The 17387-nt window shown below is 36.7% G+C and overlaps 1 protein-coding gene across 6 annotated transcripts in view; it reads left to right on the top strand.

Moving 5' to 3' along the window:
* The first annotated feature begins 1190 nt into the window (after nt 1–1190).
* The window catches only part of LOC114946479 (uncharacterized), a 33641-nt gene continuing 17444 nt past the window's right edge, over nt 1191–17387 (top strand). For 3 of the 6 annotated variants that reach the window (XM_029322981.2, XM_029322979.2, XM_029322985.2), the window contains exons 1-5: nt 1999–2056; nt 6096–6227; nt 14236–16036; nt 16252–16414; nt 16555–16761. In XM_029322981.2, coding sequence (XP_029178814.2) covers nt 6129–6227; nt 14236–16036; nt 16252–16414; nt 16555–16761 — 2270 coding nt within the window. In that variant the 5' untranslated portion in view covers nt 1999–2056; nt 6096–6128. Of the gene's footprint in view, nt 1389–1998; nt 2057–6095; nt 6228–12280; nt 12666–14235; nt 16037–16251; nt 16415–16554; nt 16762–17387 lie in introns of those variants that run through there. The other 3 variants (XM_029322983.2, XM_029322982.2, XM_029322984.2) reach the window with 3 other exon arrangements.

Raw genomic sequence — 17387 nt, 5'->3', positions numbered from 1 at the left:
CAAAACATATTCGCCTAATAACTCAGAAATAATTTTTCGGACATTTTAGAGACATTTATTGCCGTATTACCTCCTTGCAAAACATATTTGCCTAATAACTTAGAAATAATTTTTCGGACATTTTAGAGACATTTATTGCCGTATTACCTCCTTGCAAAACATATTCGCCTAATAACTCAGAAATAATTTTTCGGACATTTTAGAGACATTATTGCCGTATTACCTCCTTGCAAAATATATTCGCCTGTTAACTCAAATAAATTTTCGAACATAAAAGACACATTATTACTTTATATTATTTTTTATATATTATTTTTACATTATTTAAAGGTAAAATAAGAATAATTTTTGCATTATTAATTTCGTTTTTAAGTAAAAGTTTGCAATAATATTAAAATAAATATATATTTATATGGTATAATTAAAATAAGTAAAAAAATAGTAAAAACAGTAAAAAAATAATAAAAATAATATAATTAAATCACAGTAAGAGGTACACCTATCGGAAGTTGTTTTCACGAAGGAAACGAACCGAAGTGGAACGATCATCCGACATCGCGTTAATACGAGTAAGAAGCGGCCATATTCCTCTTCAAGGCTGCTTCTTTGTCTCATAAGTCCCTCAATTAAATTTCACCGCCACCAAACATCGAAGATCAGCCGAGAATGTGTATATACGTGTTCTCATCGACTTGTTTTTTCTCTCTTTCTAAAAATGAAAACTATAATTTTAATTCTAAATTATAAAATATAATTGTAAAAATAATACAATTTTAATTCTAAATTATATTTTATACTTTCTTATCACCCGAGTATGTGAGAATGTAGTACACATACCATTTGACAGATGGCGCGCGCTGGAAGTTTCAGAGAACGGCCTGTGCGACTCGAGCGCTCGTTCGGCTAGGTTCGGGAACAGTCGATCTCGGGTGTCTTCAGTTGCGTGCGGGGCACCGGTTGACATTGTTTGACATATCGCGCTGCGTGACGCGTGTTTGCGTGCCGTCGAGCCTGCGAGTGACAGGTGGTGCTCCGATCCGTCAGTGCGACTCCTCGCGCGAGGAAGATCTCGCGATCCTCGGAGAACGACGTCCGTAAAGTGTATTAAACAATACAACGTTCTGCGGGAAGGGACAGACGCGAGTGTGAAGTTAGGAACGAAGTCGCGCGTCACTCTGAATATAGCCGCGAGTCGAATCGAGTTACTCCGTCACGCGCGATTATATATCGAATCCCGCGAACACCCGCTCTTCGAGAACTATCGCCGTGACATGCACGCACAATCGGTGCGTAGCTGCTCCTAGAGGTGCCTCCCCGCGTGTCAGGTCCTACGATGTATACCACGTATTCGTGCGACGACTTACCCGGGAGATTCAGCTGCAGAAGAGGTAAGGCGTTTCATTTTGCATTATCGTTCCACCTCGAGCGAACCTCGTCGAGTTTGCTCTTTTAACCTCTTACATTCGCGATTGGTCGTGCTTGAGGAATTTCACGCACGATTATTCTCGCGTCAACTTTTGTCATTCTGTGTTATATCTATTGGATTATTGCAAATTCGAGCTTTCGAAACGAAAACTGTCCATCCAAAACCACGATGCAGCTATATATGTCGTAAGTAGATGTAATATATGAAGTTGGAGACGTTTAACGGTGCGTTACGTCATCGTGTTCAATGAGCTACTCCAAAATGATAATTATAACTAAATGACAGACGCAATGTGCGTCTTGCATTCGCAATTGACGTTGCATTCTAGAAATTTTATTTTATTTGAGCATTTCGATATTTATTGCAGTATATGCATTTTGTGTTTTATTTTTGTATTTTATCTTTAATTTATTTTTTAAATTTATATTTTATTTATTTTTTAAATTTATTTTTTATTTATTTTTTTTTAATGTTATATTTTTCTCATCGTGTCGAGGAAGATCCGACGTGATGCGGAGACGAGTTTCCTGAAACCCTCGCATGAAAGTGGACGATTTTAATTTTTTTTACAGTATATTCGAGATTACTCTCCGGCAGGCCAGGCATAAAACCGCAGGAATTTTCGTTTCTGTGAGTACGGAATCGCGGAAACGCGGAAACTATATGCGATATGTTTATTCAAAACACTCGCAAGGCGTGTGTGTAACTTATTAAAGGGGAAAGGTGTATGCACGCAATTTTCTCGTAGCTATCTCGTGCACTACTAATCATATCTCGCTATCTCTATCTTATCTCGCATTCTTTCTTTTCCTTTTACTTTCAATTGTTTTTTTCGCGAAAAAAATTCATTCTGATGAGCGACTTAAAAAAATATCAGCTTCAAATATCTTCGCGGATCTAAAAAGCTCGCGAAAATTCAATTTATTTAATTAGGAATTAAGGAAATAAAAGGGTTCTTGATTCGTGAAAGAAAAACGTTCTAGGATTCTAGGATCTAAAATTTCGAATAATATTTTTTTTATATATCCATTTATTTATCCATAATTCGAATAATAATTTATTTGCCAATTGTATATATGATGATTATCATTACAAATTAAAGAATAATATGAAATATATAAATAATTCATCAAATTGAGACAGCAGTTATCATTTCCAAGTTTTTTTTGCAAATAGGAATGACAAGATCCGATTACAGAGATTTTTCCTATTCGGGAGAAAACAATGATATAATAAAACAATCGGGCCCGATATTAGAAAATTTTACATAATTTGAATAATAATTCGTTTGTCAATTGTATGCACATGATTTCCATAACAAAAAGAATCATGAAATAATACGAAATATACAAATAATTTGTTAAATTGTGACAGCAATTATCTTCTTCAAGTTTCTGCATTTTTTTTCAAATACGACAAGATCCGATCGTGAAGACCTTTTCTGTTCGGGAGAAAATAATAATGATATAGTGAAACAGTCGGGTCTGATATTAGAAAATTACACCTACATGCATAATTCGAATAATTATTTATTTGTCAATTGTATATATGATGATTTCTATTACAAATTTAAGAATCGTGAAATAGTACGAAATAATTCGTTAAATTGTATGACGGCAATTTTCTTCTCCAAGTTTCTGCATTTTTTTTAACACGACGAGATCCGATCGTGGAGACTTTTTTTTGATCAGGAGAAAATAATAATGATACAGCCGGGTCTCCGATATTAGAAAATAAAGTACACCTACGCGATGGCGCGGAATATCTCGCAGTATACCTGGCAATGCTAGCTAACGGTAAGTGGAGATTTCGCACGGCAAGAAAGGTCAAATTCCATGCATTTATACCGCGGTGCAGCGCGATGCACCGCGACTTGCAGACACAATTACCTGTCGCTCATAAATCACCTCGGATCTGTATTAAAACGGGCCGATCGACCGACCACGTAGATAGGAATCTTGCACGGGGCAGAAAATAAGCGGTGTACGAAACAAAGTGTACACACAAAGATGGTCTATCATTATCCCGCGATATATCTTATCATATAACTCGTTGTTACTCGATGATTAGGTTGCGAGATGCCTTTATCTCCGTCTCTCTGCAAATCGAAATTTTGCTTCCAATTTTCAACCTCAATTCCGTTACGCTTATAAATTCTATTTTAAGGAAGATTATTTTCAAGTGAATTTAATTTGCATAAGAAATTAAATTCACCCTCCTATACTCTTAAATTGAGTCGGAAAATGTCACTGATTAAAGCAATGATAGTAAGATTTCATCGGAGATCAGTGTAGGTATTTCTTACTGATCTTTAATGAAAATATTTATATTCTGCTCATTCGTTTTGTCTTTAATGAACTAGTAAAATTTCACTGAAAATATATCAGTAATAATTGTAGATATATCTGTAAAATGTAATTTTTAAAGTTTTTTTTATTTATTTTGAATTATTATTTGGAAAAAATTTATACAATTTACATATCATAGAATTATACGCATTTTATATTTTTACTCTCGTAAAAAGAAATGTAATAAATCCATTAAAAAACGAACTAGATTCTTCGTAAAAAAATTCAGCTATTTTTTTAATAAAATATATTACTACAAATCTTCAAAATAGGTAGTAAATTAACAAATAGAGATTTAAAAAGAACCCTCATTTAACTGTAAATTAAATAGTTTTAATAAAGAGTGATTTCATTCAAAATAGATTGAAAATTGAGACTGAGAGAAGAAAACTTTCGACTCGGGTTTTTATTTTCTGTAATATTGGAATTTCGGGACTATTTTTCAAAATTTGTACGCTGTGAGGGATTTACGCTTGCAAACATAGATTTTCGTAATATACGTCGGCTCTCTAAACTCTAAGCAATAAAAAAATCGGGCCAGTGGCATTTATCGTCCTACATTCGGAGATCGTAATATACGCGCTGGTCACCTTTCACCATCTATGCGATGCATTTGGAATCCAAATTCCTGCTCCTAAATCTATCTACGCGTTCTGTTTTTTTAATCGTCGGCCAACCATATATGTTATTCCCAGGAAAATTATTCGGAAAATATATCACGCTTATAGATGTAATGAATTGTATTTTCGCACGTTCCAATAACGCGCTTCCAGATATTCGATAACGGTACTCATCCGATATTCATCTTGCGAAAGATTGAATACGCGAGTGAATCATTACATTCCGCTTGAATAGATCAATATTCGTCTACGTTTTGCGATCGAATTTTCAAAGCGAACGGTACTCGTAAAAATTTTGTCAAAATCTTCGTCCCATTTTCCGAAATAGTCTCTCGCTAATTTACACAGAGAGAATTTTCTCTTAGAATTTACTCTGAAAATATTGATAATCCTGAGACAATGTGGTATTCAAAGAATTTTATAAGAGTTTTTCTAATTAATCTTTACTACAGCAAAAATTATTTAATATGAATATAGTAAATTTTATTAAAAAATAAAATTAATTGAACATATGTTATATTGTGGTATAGATATTAATATCTAAATACTGGAAAAATTATTTTTATTATTTATTTAATTTAATATTGTATGCATAACTCTTTTCTATTTTAAATAGAGATAATTTTTTTTTAGAATTTACCCTAAAATCCTGATAAAATGGGACAATATGGTATAGGAAGAATTTTATAAGAATTTCTCTGATTAATATTTTTATCACAATAAAAAATATGAATACCTATTACAATAAGATATAAAATATGTTCGATTAATTTGACTATGTACATAGTTTTTCTTATAAATTAATCGAACATATTTTATATCTTATCATTAAATATTTTAATAGATAAATATTGATATTACTAAATTCTAAGATAAATTCTCCGTGTGTTTTTAAATAATCTATGTAATTATTTTTAAAAATAATTCGAGGATGTAATAAATAACAGAAGAGAGTGACCCTCGAAGAAATCCGGGCTTGAGCAAGATTCGTGTCCCGAATTTCTCGGAGAAGGGCCGTATCTAACACCTCTATATCGCAACGTTGGCGCATCTAATGAGGACGCAAGTTTGATTCGCGACCTGAAGATCGAGAGAACCGCGTAATAATCTCTCAAAAGATGATCGATACAAGCTTCAGCGTTAAATCGCGCATATTTTCTCCCTTCGACCGAAATAGGCCTCTTAGCGTATCGATCAGCAGCACGAACTTATTTATGTCGGTGGCGGATATATGCTTTTTATTCCATATTTCTTGGCCGGATATCTTCTCTTTCGACAGCTGCGCAAAGAGAAAAACTCTCTTACGTTTCTTCTCTTTGTTTAATGAGGGGAATCGAATGCAGATATTTCTCATGTCGGCTGCGTCAGTCGGCTGCGAAGTGAAATATTAACGAAGGTGAATGGGAGAGGCAGAGGATGATTATTGCACGCATAGTTTAACTCCTTCCGCTGTACGCGTGTCGTGTGTATGATGGTGTACGGGGGCGTAGAAGAAACGATGGGGAAATTTGCCTACTAATCTCTCAAGCGAAAATATATATCCCCTAGTGTACACTCTGTGAGCTTCGACTTAAGACGCGCGATCTCTCTCTCTCTCTCTTTCTCTTTCTGTCTAAATTCTGCTTGAATTAAAACGTAGAGTAGAGCAGATGTTAGTGTGAAAATTCGCGCGAATCTAATATGTATTCTTCACGTTGACAGCATCCGGTGTTGGGACAAGGTTGGCGGATCTATATGGGGCAATGCGTGTCTCGTAAGGCGGGCGCCGTCGTCGCAGCATCCGGTCATCACAATTCGCCTTCGTACCGTATCATGGACAAGGCCCAGAAACAGGTGAGTTGCCCCTTCGAGTCCAATTTTTCTATTTTTTTTTTTTTTTTTTTTTTTGAGAATTTTCTATCAGAATTTAGTCTGAAGATCATAAAAATATTCATAATCTTTACCACCATAAGATATAAAATATGTTCGATTAATTTTACTGTATATTGTATATAGATATTGATATTTTTTATTAATAATATTAATTGATAATATTAATTTTATTAAAAGTACATATTAATATCTACCACAATAAGATATAAAATATGTTCGATAATTTTACTATGTACATAGTAAAATTAATTGAACATATAGCTTACTGTGGTAGATATTAATATTTTTATTGTGGTAAATATATTAATCAGAAAAATTCTTATAAAATTCTTCCAATATTGTCCCACGATTAGCATGATTTTCAGAGTAAATTCTGAGAAAAAATTTTCTCTGTGTATTTTCTTATGTATTTTTTAGAGGAGTTCGGTAGATTTAATTTATGTAAGAATTGGACTCCCCTATATCCAACAAGCAATTTCCTATTTAGAGTTTTAAAGGGAAGCTTTCGATAAAACTATATTCTTTTGTATAGAATTAATGCATTGTTATTGATAAAAATTGATTAAAGGATTTAGAGAGATTTATATTATGTAAGAATTGAGTTCTTACTTCAAAGCAATTTCTTATTTAAAGGTTCAAAAGAAGAATTTTTTATATAAAACTGTTCTCTTAAATAAAATCATTATAAAAATCAGTTAGCGATAGTGGTTGATTTTTCAGTGAAATCTTACTGTAATAAATAATCTGTGAAACACACAAGATGGAGGAGTGAAATATGAGAATGTTTTTAATAAAGATTAGCGAAACATTCACTAAATATTCTGTGAAATCTTAAATTTTCACTGATTTAATTTACGAGAGTAGGTTAAATAGTTTCAAAAAATTTCGTTCGACTCGAATCAGCGCAGACAAATTAAAAAAGGAAAAAATCGAAAGTATAAGAAGGAATAATTTCGATTCGCTATATCTACTCGGGGTACCTAAATTCAAATCGTTACGACCCGTAAAAAACCACCGCGCCGTAAAAAGGCCGGCTCTTACTATCGTTCGATGGACATTGAACTTCGAGGTACCCTCGTCGGGTTCGCGTTCACTCAACTCTGTCGCCGGCTTTTTTTCGTCGCCGTTGCGTTTACATAATATCGCCATTCGGCTATAGACTGTCCACGTGTAATGTACTATAATATACGACGCATCGCGTGTATAAAATCGCATCGCGATCGCGATGTACACGTAAAAAATCCAGCTGATCGCGGACACTAGCTTAACGTCGAAGTTCAATGTCCTTCCTCGAACCGCGTTTCCACTTGCAACGGTATCGCTACCACTTGTGAATATATCATCTGTCCTGTCGACATCGTGCATTACACGATGTGTAAAATCGTCCCGTTTCGTCCCGCGAAAATCCACGCGTGCAACGACTCGTGACCGAATATATCGCATTAGAATATCGTCGTTTTATTCTATTTTTCATATATCAGAAACTAAAAGCACGACTGACAATCTGAATCGAAATTGTTCTCCTACTTTAGATCCTAATTTTTAATCCACAAAATGTGTTTGCACACATATTTTAAATAATAAAATTATCAGTCTCTTTTGAAACTATGTAATTTGCACTGTTAGAGTATTTTTTCTTACATTGAAAAAAAATTTATTGAGTTCGAATAAATATTAATTTCAATACTGCCTAATAAATCATGTATTTGAAACTAATAATATTGGTTTGACGTGAAAAATATTTATTTGATATAAAAAAATCATTTTCAAAGCATAAATATTTATTTGTTTCAAATAAATAATTTATTAAGCAGTATTGAAATAAATATTTATTAATTTAATAATTTTTTTTAGTGTAGAATTTACCCTGAAAAATCATGATAATTGTTTATGATATTGGAAGAATTTTATACGAGTTTCTCTGATTAATATTTTACCACGATGAAAAATATTAATATCTACCACAATAAGATATAAAATATGTTCGATTAATTTTACTATATGTACATATTGATATTTTTTATTGTGGTAAATATTAATCAAAGAAATTCTCTCCGTGTACAGCTGTGAGTCCAAATTTTTCTTTCACTTTTAATTTTCATTTTTTATCCAACATGTACTCTGGTTTTTTTAACAATAAGATCAGCCAAAAAACAAAATTAAATCTTTAAATGAGAAATCGATCGTTTACTATTTTAGATACAAAATAACTTAATTTTTATTCACACACAGATTAAATCAACGAATCCAAATTCTATGGAAACGAATTAAGTATAGATAAATGAGAAAAAATGAAAATTGTAGGAAAAAAGTTTCGACCTTGGAAAATTTACATAATTAATACTTATTTATATTAATTGACTTTCCTTCGATCAAACATTTGCAACTTGAAATCGACACTTTCGCATATATAAACGCGCAGGAAATTATTCGCACACTCGAGTACTTTCACTAACGTTTAATTCAAGAAAGGATTGTATTATCTATCAAACGTATCGATAAAGTGTATCGATATCCGCTTTCGCGTGAACTTTCTCGCATGCACCGAATTGCAAACAAATTAATCGTCTTCGAACAAGCAACGCAACGCGAATAGATATAATGCATGCAAATGCATGGCTTTACGCCAGTGATTACCCATTGCACAAGCTTGCACTTTTCTATTCGCGCCAACGCACTGAAGTAAATGATAATTTTTACGAAGAATAGAGCCTTCGTACGTCAGCAAGTATTTGCAGAATAAGTAATGCAGCTTTTCGAGAATAATCAGTCCGCGAACGTAAATTAAAAATAAAAAAGTTAATTTGTAGCTCTTCTTAATTTACAGTTTCCTTAACGAGGTCGAGACTTGCCACTCTAATTTACGCGAATTTTACACGACCGGTCTGCGATATTCCGATGAGATAAACATAAACATGCAGATCATTAATTACATTTATTCATTAATCCAGCGATTAATTAACCTAATCTCGCAAACAGTCTCTCTATGTTTGCGCATACATATATACACAAATTTTCTCTTAGAGTTTATCTTGAAAATCATGATAATCGTGGGACAATTGGAAGAATTTTATGAGTTTTATAAGAGAATTTTACTTCTTTCTCTGATTATTTACCAGAATAAAAAATATTAATATCAGCCAAGATATAACAGATATGTTCGATTAATTTTACTATGTATATATATTAATATTTTTTATTGTATAAATATTAATAATATTAATAATTAATTCGAGAAACTCTTATAAAATTCTTCTAATATTGTCTCACGATTAGCATGATTTTTAGAGTAAATTCTGAGAGAAAATTTTCTCTGTGTATTTTTTATGGATTTTTTAGACGATTTCGATAGAGTTCTTCGGTAATCGCGTGGGACAATATATGATATTGGAAGAATTTTAAGAGTTTTTGATTAAAATTTATAATAAAAAATATTAATATGTACCACAACAAGATATAACAAATATGTTTGATTATAATTTTACTATGTACATAGTTTTTCTTATAAATTAATCGAACATATTTTATATCCTATTGTGATATTAAATATTTTAATAGATAAATATTGATATTTAATATGCACTATCCAAAAATTTTACTATGTACATATATTAATATTTTTAATTGTGATAAATATTAATAATTAATCAGAGAAACTCTTATAAAATTCTTGCAATACCATATATAATTATCCCACGATTGCCATAATTTTCAGGCTAAATTCAAAGAGAAAATGGTGTACACACACCGTTAAATTCTCATCCGGAAACAAGATCCCGCGCTCTTGTCGGAGCTTCATCGCCATTCTGAGGCGCGTTATTATTTTATTATTAATTCACGCGACCGATCTTGCCTCGGTCGAAGAGTGACGTGCTTGCTTTCCATTGTTCGTCGTCGCGCGTGTCGGTTCCGTGGGTTCTCGCGTTCTCCAACCGGAAACCTCTTCTTCGAGAGAGGAGGCCTGAAAACCGGCACGTCACCCGCACGGTTCAGGTGCGAAGAAGGAGAAATCGACTCGACGGAGAGAGAACTCAGCGCTCTCTTTTCTTCTCCCCATTGTTTCTCCTCGCGTTAGATTCGCATCGCGCTTACTCCCATTGTCTTTCTCTCCCTCGCGATTTCTCATTAAAATTGAAACAAAAATGGCCGAAGATCCGCGGACTCTCATCTTGCCCCGAGATCGAGAGAGATCGAATATATGTATGTTTGTCTAAAGCGGAAGCGGAACCTTTCTTCCGGTTGCGCCTGCGAGAGAGAGATTTCATCGATGATCGCGGATAACAAAATTCGCTCTTTGACTTTTGAGCGATTTTACGAAATGCGACTTTCATCGCGAGATGACATGCAAAAGTGCTCTTATCAGCAAGGGCTATATAATTACTGTCTTGAAACGTCGTTTCGGTAAAAATAAAATAAAGGGGATCTAGATTGCACCTTTATCAGGAAATACGTCACGATGTTATACTATATCGTCTTAATGCATAGATAAGTTAGATAATTGTAATCTTTGTAAAATCTGATATCGCAATTTAGCGCAGTATCTCAAACATCAAACTGGTTGTGTTTTCTTTTATTCTCTCTTTGGCTAACTTTGAAATAATATTTTTAGGCATCGATAATATTTGAATTATAAATTTCGATTGAAGAAAGATTTGTTACAAATTAAATTGTGTAGTAAAAAATTAATGAAACTATATTCCTTTTTTTTTAAATTAATTTCAGATATATTTTAATTATAATTTGGAATTATTAATAGGCTCAGTTGCATGATGGATCTCAAACATCAAACTTGTGTTTTTTAATGAGATTCTCTCGTTGATTAATTTCAAAATAATTTTTTTAAGCATTAATAACATTTGAATTATAAATTTCGATTGAGGAAAACTTATTATAAATTGAACTATGTATTACAAGATTAACGAAATTATATTCTTTTTTTAAATTAATTTCAGATGCATTTTAATTATAATTTTAACATAATATAGTCTCAGTTATATGATGAAAAAAATGGAAATTCTCAAAAAATGATAATCTCCTTCAACGCATTCATTAAAAAAATCAACTCATTAAGAAAATCTACTATTAAAAAAATATTCGGTTTGTGTGAGAAAGAGAAGAAAGAGAATTGGAGTCTATCTATATTTAGAAAAATATTCAACAAAAATCTTGCATAATCGCCTTATCGAAAATTTATGTTAATGTTACTCTTTGATTCGATGAGTCACGTTGCTGATCGTGTGCTTTAAACTATATCTCCAATTGCACCAGGAATTCCTCCTGACAACGATGCTCTAACGACTCTGACGTAGACCCAGAGTCGTCTCTCTGAATCGGATGATTCATATACAAGGTGCGCCCCTGAATGAAAGTGATCGATAGTAAACGGAGGGAACGTGTTTAAATCAATTCTCCTTCGCGAAACAAAGGGAAGTCTTATCGCAGTCTTTCTACTCCATTTAAAAAACCCAGTCCAATTCACAGATCCAGATCATCAGCTCCACCTGCTCCACTTTTACTGGAGACCAAATTAAATTAAATAGACACATATACGATAATTGATATAAAATATAATTAATATTATATAAATATTATATAAATATATATTAAATATATTATGTAATAATAATTATAATAATATTATAAAATAATATATAATTATATATTATATTATATAAATATTATATTAATATTACAAATACATAATACAAATACTAATATTAATATTAATATTAATATTAACACTAATATTACTATTAATTCTAATATTAATATTAATATTATATATTTATATAATTAATACCTATAACTTTCCTCGGTCTCCACCTGCTGCTATAGTAAGCCACCCTGTATATGGGAGAAACCCGGGCGCGCGGGCGCATCCGCAAGATCAGCAACCCCCTCGAAGAGGGGTTGATGCGTCCCGACGTCGCTGCGCCGACGCAGAGTGCCGGATCGATCCCGCTTGCCTCGGCCTACGACGGCCTAGGTCGGTGGAGACGAAAGAGGTGCGAGAGGAATGGCGGGGGTGACGACGACGACGACGACGACGACGACGACAAACAGCTGCGCCGTCGCGCGTTTCCGCGCCGTCGAGAGACCGTCGTGCACCATCCTTACGATGTGACGGACCACGAAGAGACAAAGCGAGAGAGAGAGTGTGTGTGCGGTTCCTCTCCGTCGTCATCTCAACAACTTCTTTTCGCGACTGGACCTTGAAGAGAATCATTTGACATGACGAGACGAAGCTTCATCAACCTTCCAGCCCCGTGAGAGAGGGAGATCGATCGACGACCGGCCCTGTGACATTGGCCCGGGTGTTCAGCTATCATGGAGTACCGGTGCGGCAGCACGAGATGCGAGGACGACGAGCTGGAGAACGAAAAGGGCATCGGAGCTGGGGTAAGGGACACCCGGGACACGACTTTGCCCTTTTTCTTCTTCGTGGGCTCTTCTTCACCTCGGACAGAGGCCGGGGAATCTCGGAAAGGCGTGAAAATAATCCTCGACGGAGGTGTATCGTTCATAATTAATATAGAGTTAATATAGAGCCTCTCAATTGTAAATTTGATCGAGACCTTTGCGAATTTGTTAAATTTAAAATGTACTCCGATATCCACTTATGATGTAACATATGTATGTAATGCGTAAGATATTATTCTTGTAATGACACTTGAGAAAATTAGCATAAAAAGCGGATCGAATGTATGATGAATCTCATAATGATTCGGCGAATGTAGGAAATTTCGCGGAGCTTTTTGCCAATTTTTTTATATCGTAACATGTTGCAAGAGGTATATATAATATACATAGTGATCGTTCAAAGAGACGTCTTCACGGTTGATTTGCGTCGCCTCGTCAAGGTTTTTTCACACGCGGAGTTAGGCAAGATTTCCGAGCTTCTTTCGCGGACAGGGAGTCGCGAACTCAGATTCGTCTCGTCTATAGTTACTCTATTTCTGGAGTTCGAACGAGGTTGGTTGGCCGCTCTCGGACGAGACCCGAGACGACACGAGTCGATCGAAATTCGTGTTCTCTTCCGTCTCGACAAACGTGGACAATGCGTATATGTTGCTTTAGACAAAGAGTTTCGCGATGGGATGCGCTATCGGCATCGTTATATAACCCGGTGTACGCATCTGTGTACAAATATCGATTAATATCGGACTGCGACCGCACGTAGCAAGTTCGTCGAACAAGCCCTTATAGTTCCACGAACCTTTTATATGCGACGTATGAGCGTTTTGGCGAACACCAGGTGAATACCTGAAGAGGGAAAGCACGTAAGAGAGAGAGAGGGACGAAATAACTCGGATTGAGCAATTAAGATCGTATACAATCGATAGTACAAAGTTCAGGTCTAATTGTGAAAACTCAATTATACCGGGATATCGATCTCCCCTTCGCAGATGTAATCCGCGGCTGATGATGCGTGACTACATAGCTACTGATGACCTTAAATTTTAATATGAATTCTTTTCGTCATAACAGGTTTTAATAAGAGTCTCGAGATGAAAAGAGAGCTTTGATAACTGTTTTATATTTTAAAAAGTTTAATAAGGTGATCTCGAAAATTTTCTTCTTATAATTTTTAATTAATATTTATTATGATCCTTTAAACAGTTAAATTATTTTCTTTTAAAATCACTTAATTTATGATTTCATCTAAATTCTCTTTTACATTTCAATATAAAAAATTCACATATTACCTACTTAATTTACAAAGTAATATAAGAGCTCAGTTCTTTAATAAATTAAACCTCTCGAATCATAAATATAAAATTGCTATTGAAAATAGGAGCGAAAATTCCAGTATAATTTAATTCACTCCAATTTCGCCTTTAAAAAAACCTTCAACATATGTCATATGTATATTTTAATTAGTCTTCTTTTCGTGTCTACATCGCGTGCCTGTATTTCCTTCACTCTTTCGACACGAACCTCCCGTCTGACGAAAGAATTTCCATTCCAGGGCGACCTACGGGGCTCCTCGAAGCGCAGCACGTCACAAACGCGCGGCACTGCGATGTCCTTCGGCTTCCGGCGAAGACCCACCAGCGGGATCCCGATGCCGATAACGAATTACGCCGCCGGCACCGTCAGCGAGAAGAGCTTGCTGCATCCGCGCTCGAAGTCGGCCGGCCCGGAACAGAATCGCAGACAGGCGATGGACGACGACAATGGGATCCATAATTCGTCGTCCGGTCGGTCGACGCCGCGGCTGGCACCGCCGAAGAAGGACTCGAGCGGGATCGGCGTCAGGACCAACCGTTTCGGGTATCGGCAGCCCCAGACGAGGTTCACGAATAAGGTCGGCGACATTTGCCACGGCATCACTCACTACAATCAGGAGAAGCTGCAGCAACAACATTATCAGCAGCAGCAGCAGCAGCAGCAGCAGTATTATCAGCAGCAGCAACAGGAGAATTACTTTGTCAAACAGCAACAACAACCACAACCGAACAGGATCGTACAGCAACATCTGTACAGCACGACGGCTCCGACGAAGCTTCGCACGTCGCCATCGAATAACGCGGCTTACGGCGGCGGTAACAATGCGATGACGCAATACGCGGACGCGAACAAACGAGGCTCAGGCATTCCTGAACCCATTAGCAGGTATACTCTGCACACCAGTCACCTGCCGCTTCCGCAATACGCTGTACGGGTAAGCGATTCCAATTCTAAGATCGCCAAGACAGCAGCGAATCAGAGCAGGAAGATATCCACGTCCAAGGGTTCGTCCAGTTCGAAGGAGGGCTCGGTGACCGAAGATTCGGGCGTCAGCAGCCAGCCGGCCGGTCCGGAAGACGACAGGATCAGATCGATGGATTACATGGACGAGAGCTCTCTGAGGAGACGCGGCGTCGGTAGACCGAGAAACCTGCGTATGGTGGTGAATGGCAAGAGTTTCGACGTGAGAGACGTCCGAGACGATGACAGCACTGTCACGGAGATCTCCGTGATCCCGTTACCCAAGTCGTTCGCGACCCACGCGGCCAATCTGAACACCGGCTTTGTGCGTGAACGGGCTACGCAGTATCAAAGGATCGTGAACAAGGACAACAGGTACACCGACTCGACCGCGTCGATGTCTACTACGTCTTCAGAGGGATACGAGGAGGGTTGCCTGAGCGAGGAGAAGGTTTACAAGGACCGCTCGCGTACGGAGAAGATCCCGTCCATAAAGTCGGATTTCAGTCCGCTGAGTTCGGATGATCCCGAGTACGGCCACGGCGAGGCCATGGCGGACGAGTACTCGTTGAGTTCCAGCGATGAGTGCCAGCGTTCCAACTCCATCATCGCTCAGCACGCGCAGGCGATCACCGCCGCGACGAAGAGCGGCGCGGCGTCGAAGAACACTTTGCGATCGGTGCTTCTCACCATCGAGGATCCGGCATTCGCCGCCGCCGCCGCTACCACGACCACTCTGATAGACGACGAGACTTCGCCGGTCGACAGTCTGTTCGACAGTCCCACCGCCAGCATCACTCAGTCGGACGGAAAGCCCTCGAAGAGAGACGAGGAACACGCGCTGGAACGTTCGGACAATACCCTCGAGGATGACAGTCCCGGCACGCCGACGAACGCCTCCAACTCGCTCAGCCTGTCCGAGGGTAGAGAGTTCTTCGACGACGAGATCGCAGATCAGCCGGGATTGATCTTCGACGACAGGGCTAATTCGAGGGCTAGGATGGAGACGCAGTCCGCCATGGGGAATCAAGTAATCACCGAGAATAGCCACACTCTAATCGAGACGAGCTCTAAGACGGGTGAGTACGGATTACGATATGCTATTCTTGGAATCCTCGTTCTCTCCAAGTGTATATTGTGCATCAGCATCTAAGTAGCTGAGATCTTGAATCTAACACTCACAGTCTAATAATTGTAACAAATTTCAAACGTGTGAGGAAAATATTTATCTAGAAAATTTTTAATTGAAATGTATTTTGTCATTATTAATATATATTTGTGATTTAATTTATAGGTGCTACGTACATCAAAGGCGCAGTGAACAGTCCTCATCACGGGCAGCGTTTGCATCGAACGGGAAGCGTGGATACTTTGTCGCCCTGCGAATCTATCGCTTCGGATGATTTAATGTTAGATTACGATGGCAGCGACGCGAGCTCTTACGAAGAACAGCAACGGTTAGCATTAAAACAGTCAATATAAATTTGTTATAAGCAAAAATTATATATATCTGTATTTTGATGTTCGAATTATAAAAAGAAAGTGTCGTCTTCTTTTGCCGTCGAATCAAATTTACATAATATTCATTATCTTTCAGATTAAATTCTAATACTGCACTGCACGATCTGGATGACGCCACTATAATTTCCGAGTTGGAGGCTCAGGGCGAGGAAGTGATGAGGCAGTGGAGCTCATTGCTGAACACAGCTCATATGCAGGAGGATGCGAATTCCAATTCCGCCAACAACAATTTCGTCAACAACACAACATCGGGCAACAATAACAATCAGGCCATCGAATCTGGGTGTGTATTCGTATTTTTCACTTAACTTTTTTCACGCTTGCATTGCTCGAAACGCGAAATTTCATGATGGGCAAGGCTTCTTCAAGGGAATGATGGACAAAAACGCGTTAACGTGATTAGAATTACAACGTGTGACGCGTTTTACATGCAAATGATATGTAAAGTTATACAAAGATACGTTTCTCTTCTCCGAAGGGGGCGTAAGAAAATAATACAGCTTTCCGCATTGTTACATTTCCTTGTGTAGATAAAGTCTAATTATCCGATAAAGACAATTATTAGATCTCTGTTTCCATAGTATCTTTTTGGTTTTTTTTTACATATCGTTTGGTCGTCTTAATTGCAGCATCACTTCATCTCTTTGCATTTTGAAAGAATGTCTACACATATTATATATATTTGCATTAATCATTTTATATGCTTTTCTAGTCACATTAAGTATCGATTGCAATAGTCTCGAATGCACAATTCAGATTAATTTTAATAAGTTTGTAGCAGAATTTTTTAACTTAAAACATTGCAATACATTCATGTAGTATAATGTAGAAGATAGAAACTGTAGAAGGACACTTTTAACTAGAGACGATAAGTTGCATAGAAAGATTGAAAGAGTATCTGATCGATGC

The sequence above is a fragment of the Nylanderia fulva genome, unplaced genomic scaffold, assembly GCF_048542155.1.
Source record: "Nylanderia fulva isolate GAGA-0341 unplaced genomic scaffold, ASM4854215v1 Scaffold9, whole genome shotgun sequence".
Classification (NCBI taxonomy): domain Eukaryota; kingdom Metazoa; phylum Arthropoda; class Insecta; order Hymenoptera; family Formicidae; genus Nylanderia; species Nylanderia fulva.
The sequence above is the reverse complement of the archived record's forward strand: the minus strand, read 5'-3'. Positions and strand labels throughout refer to the sequence as shown.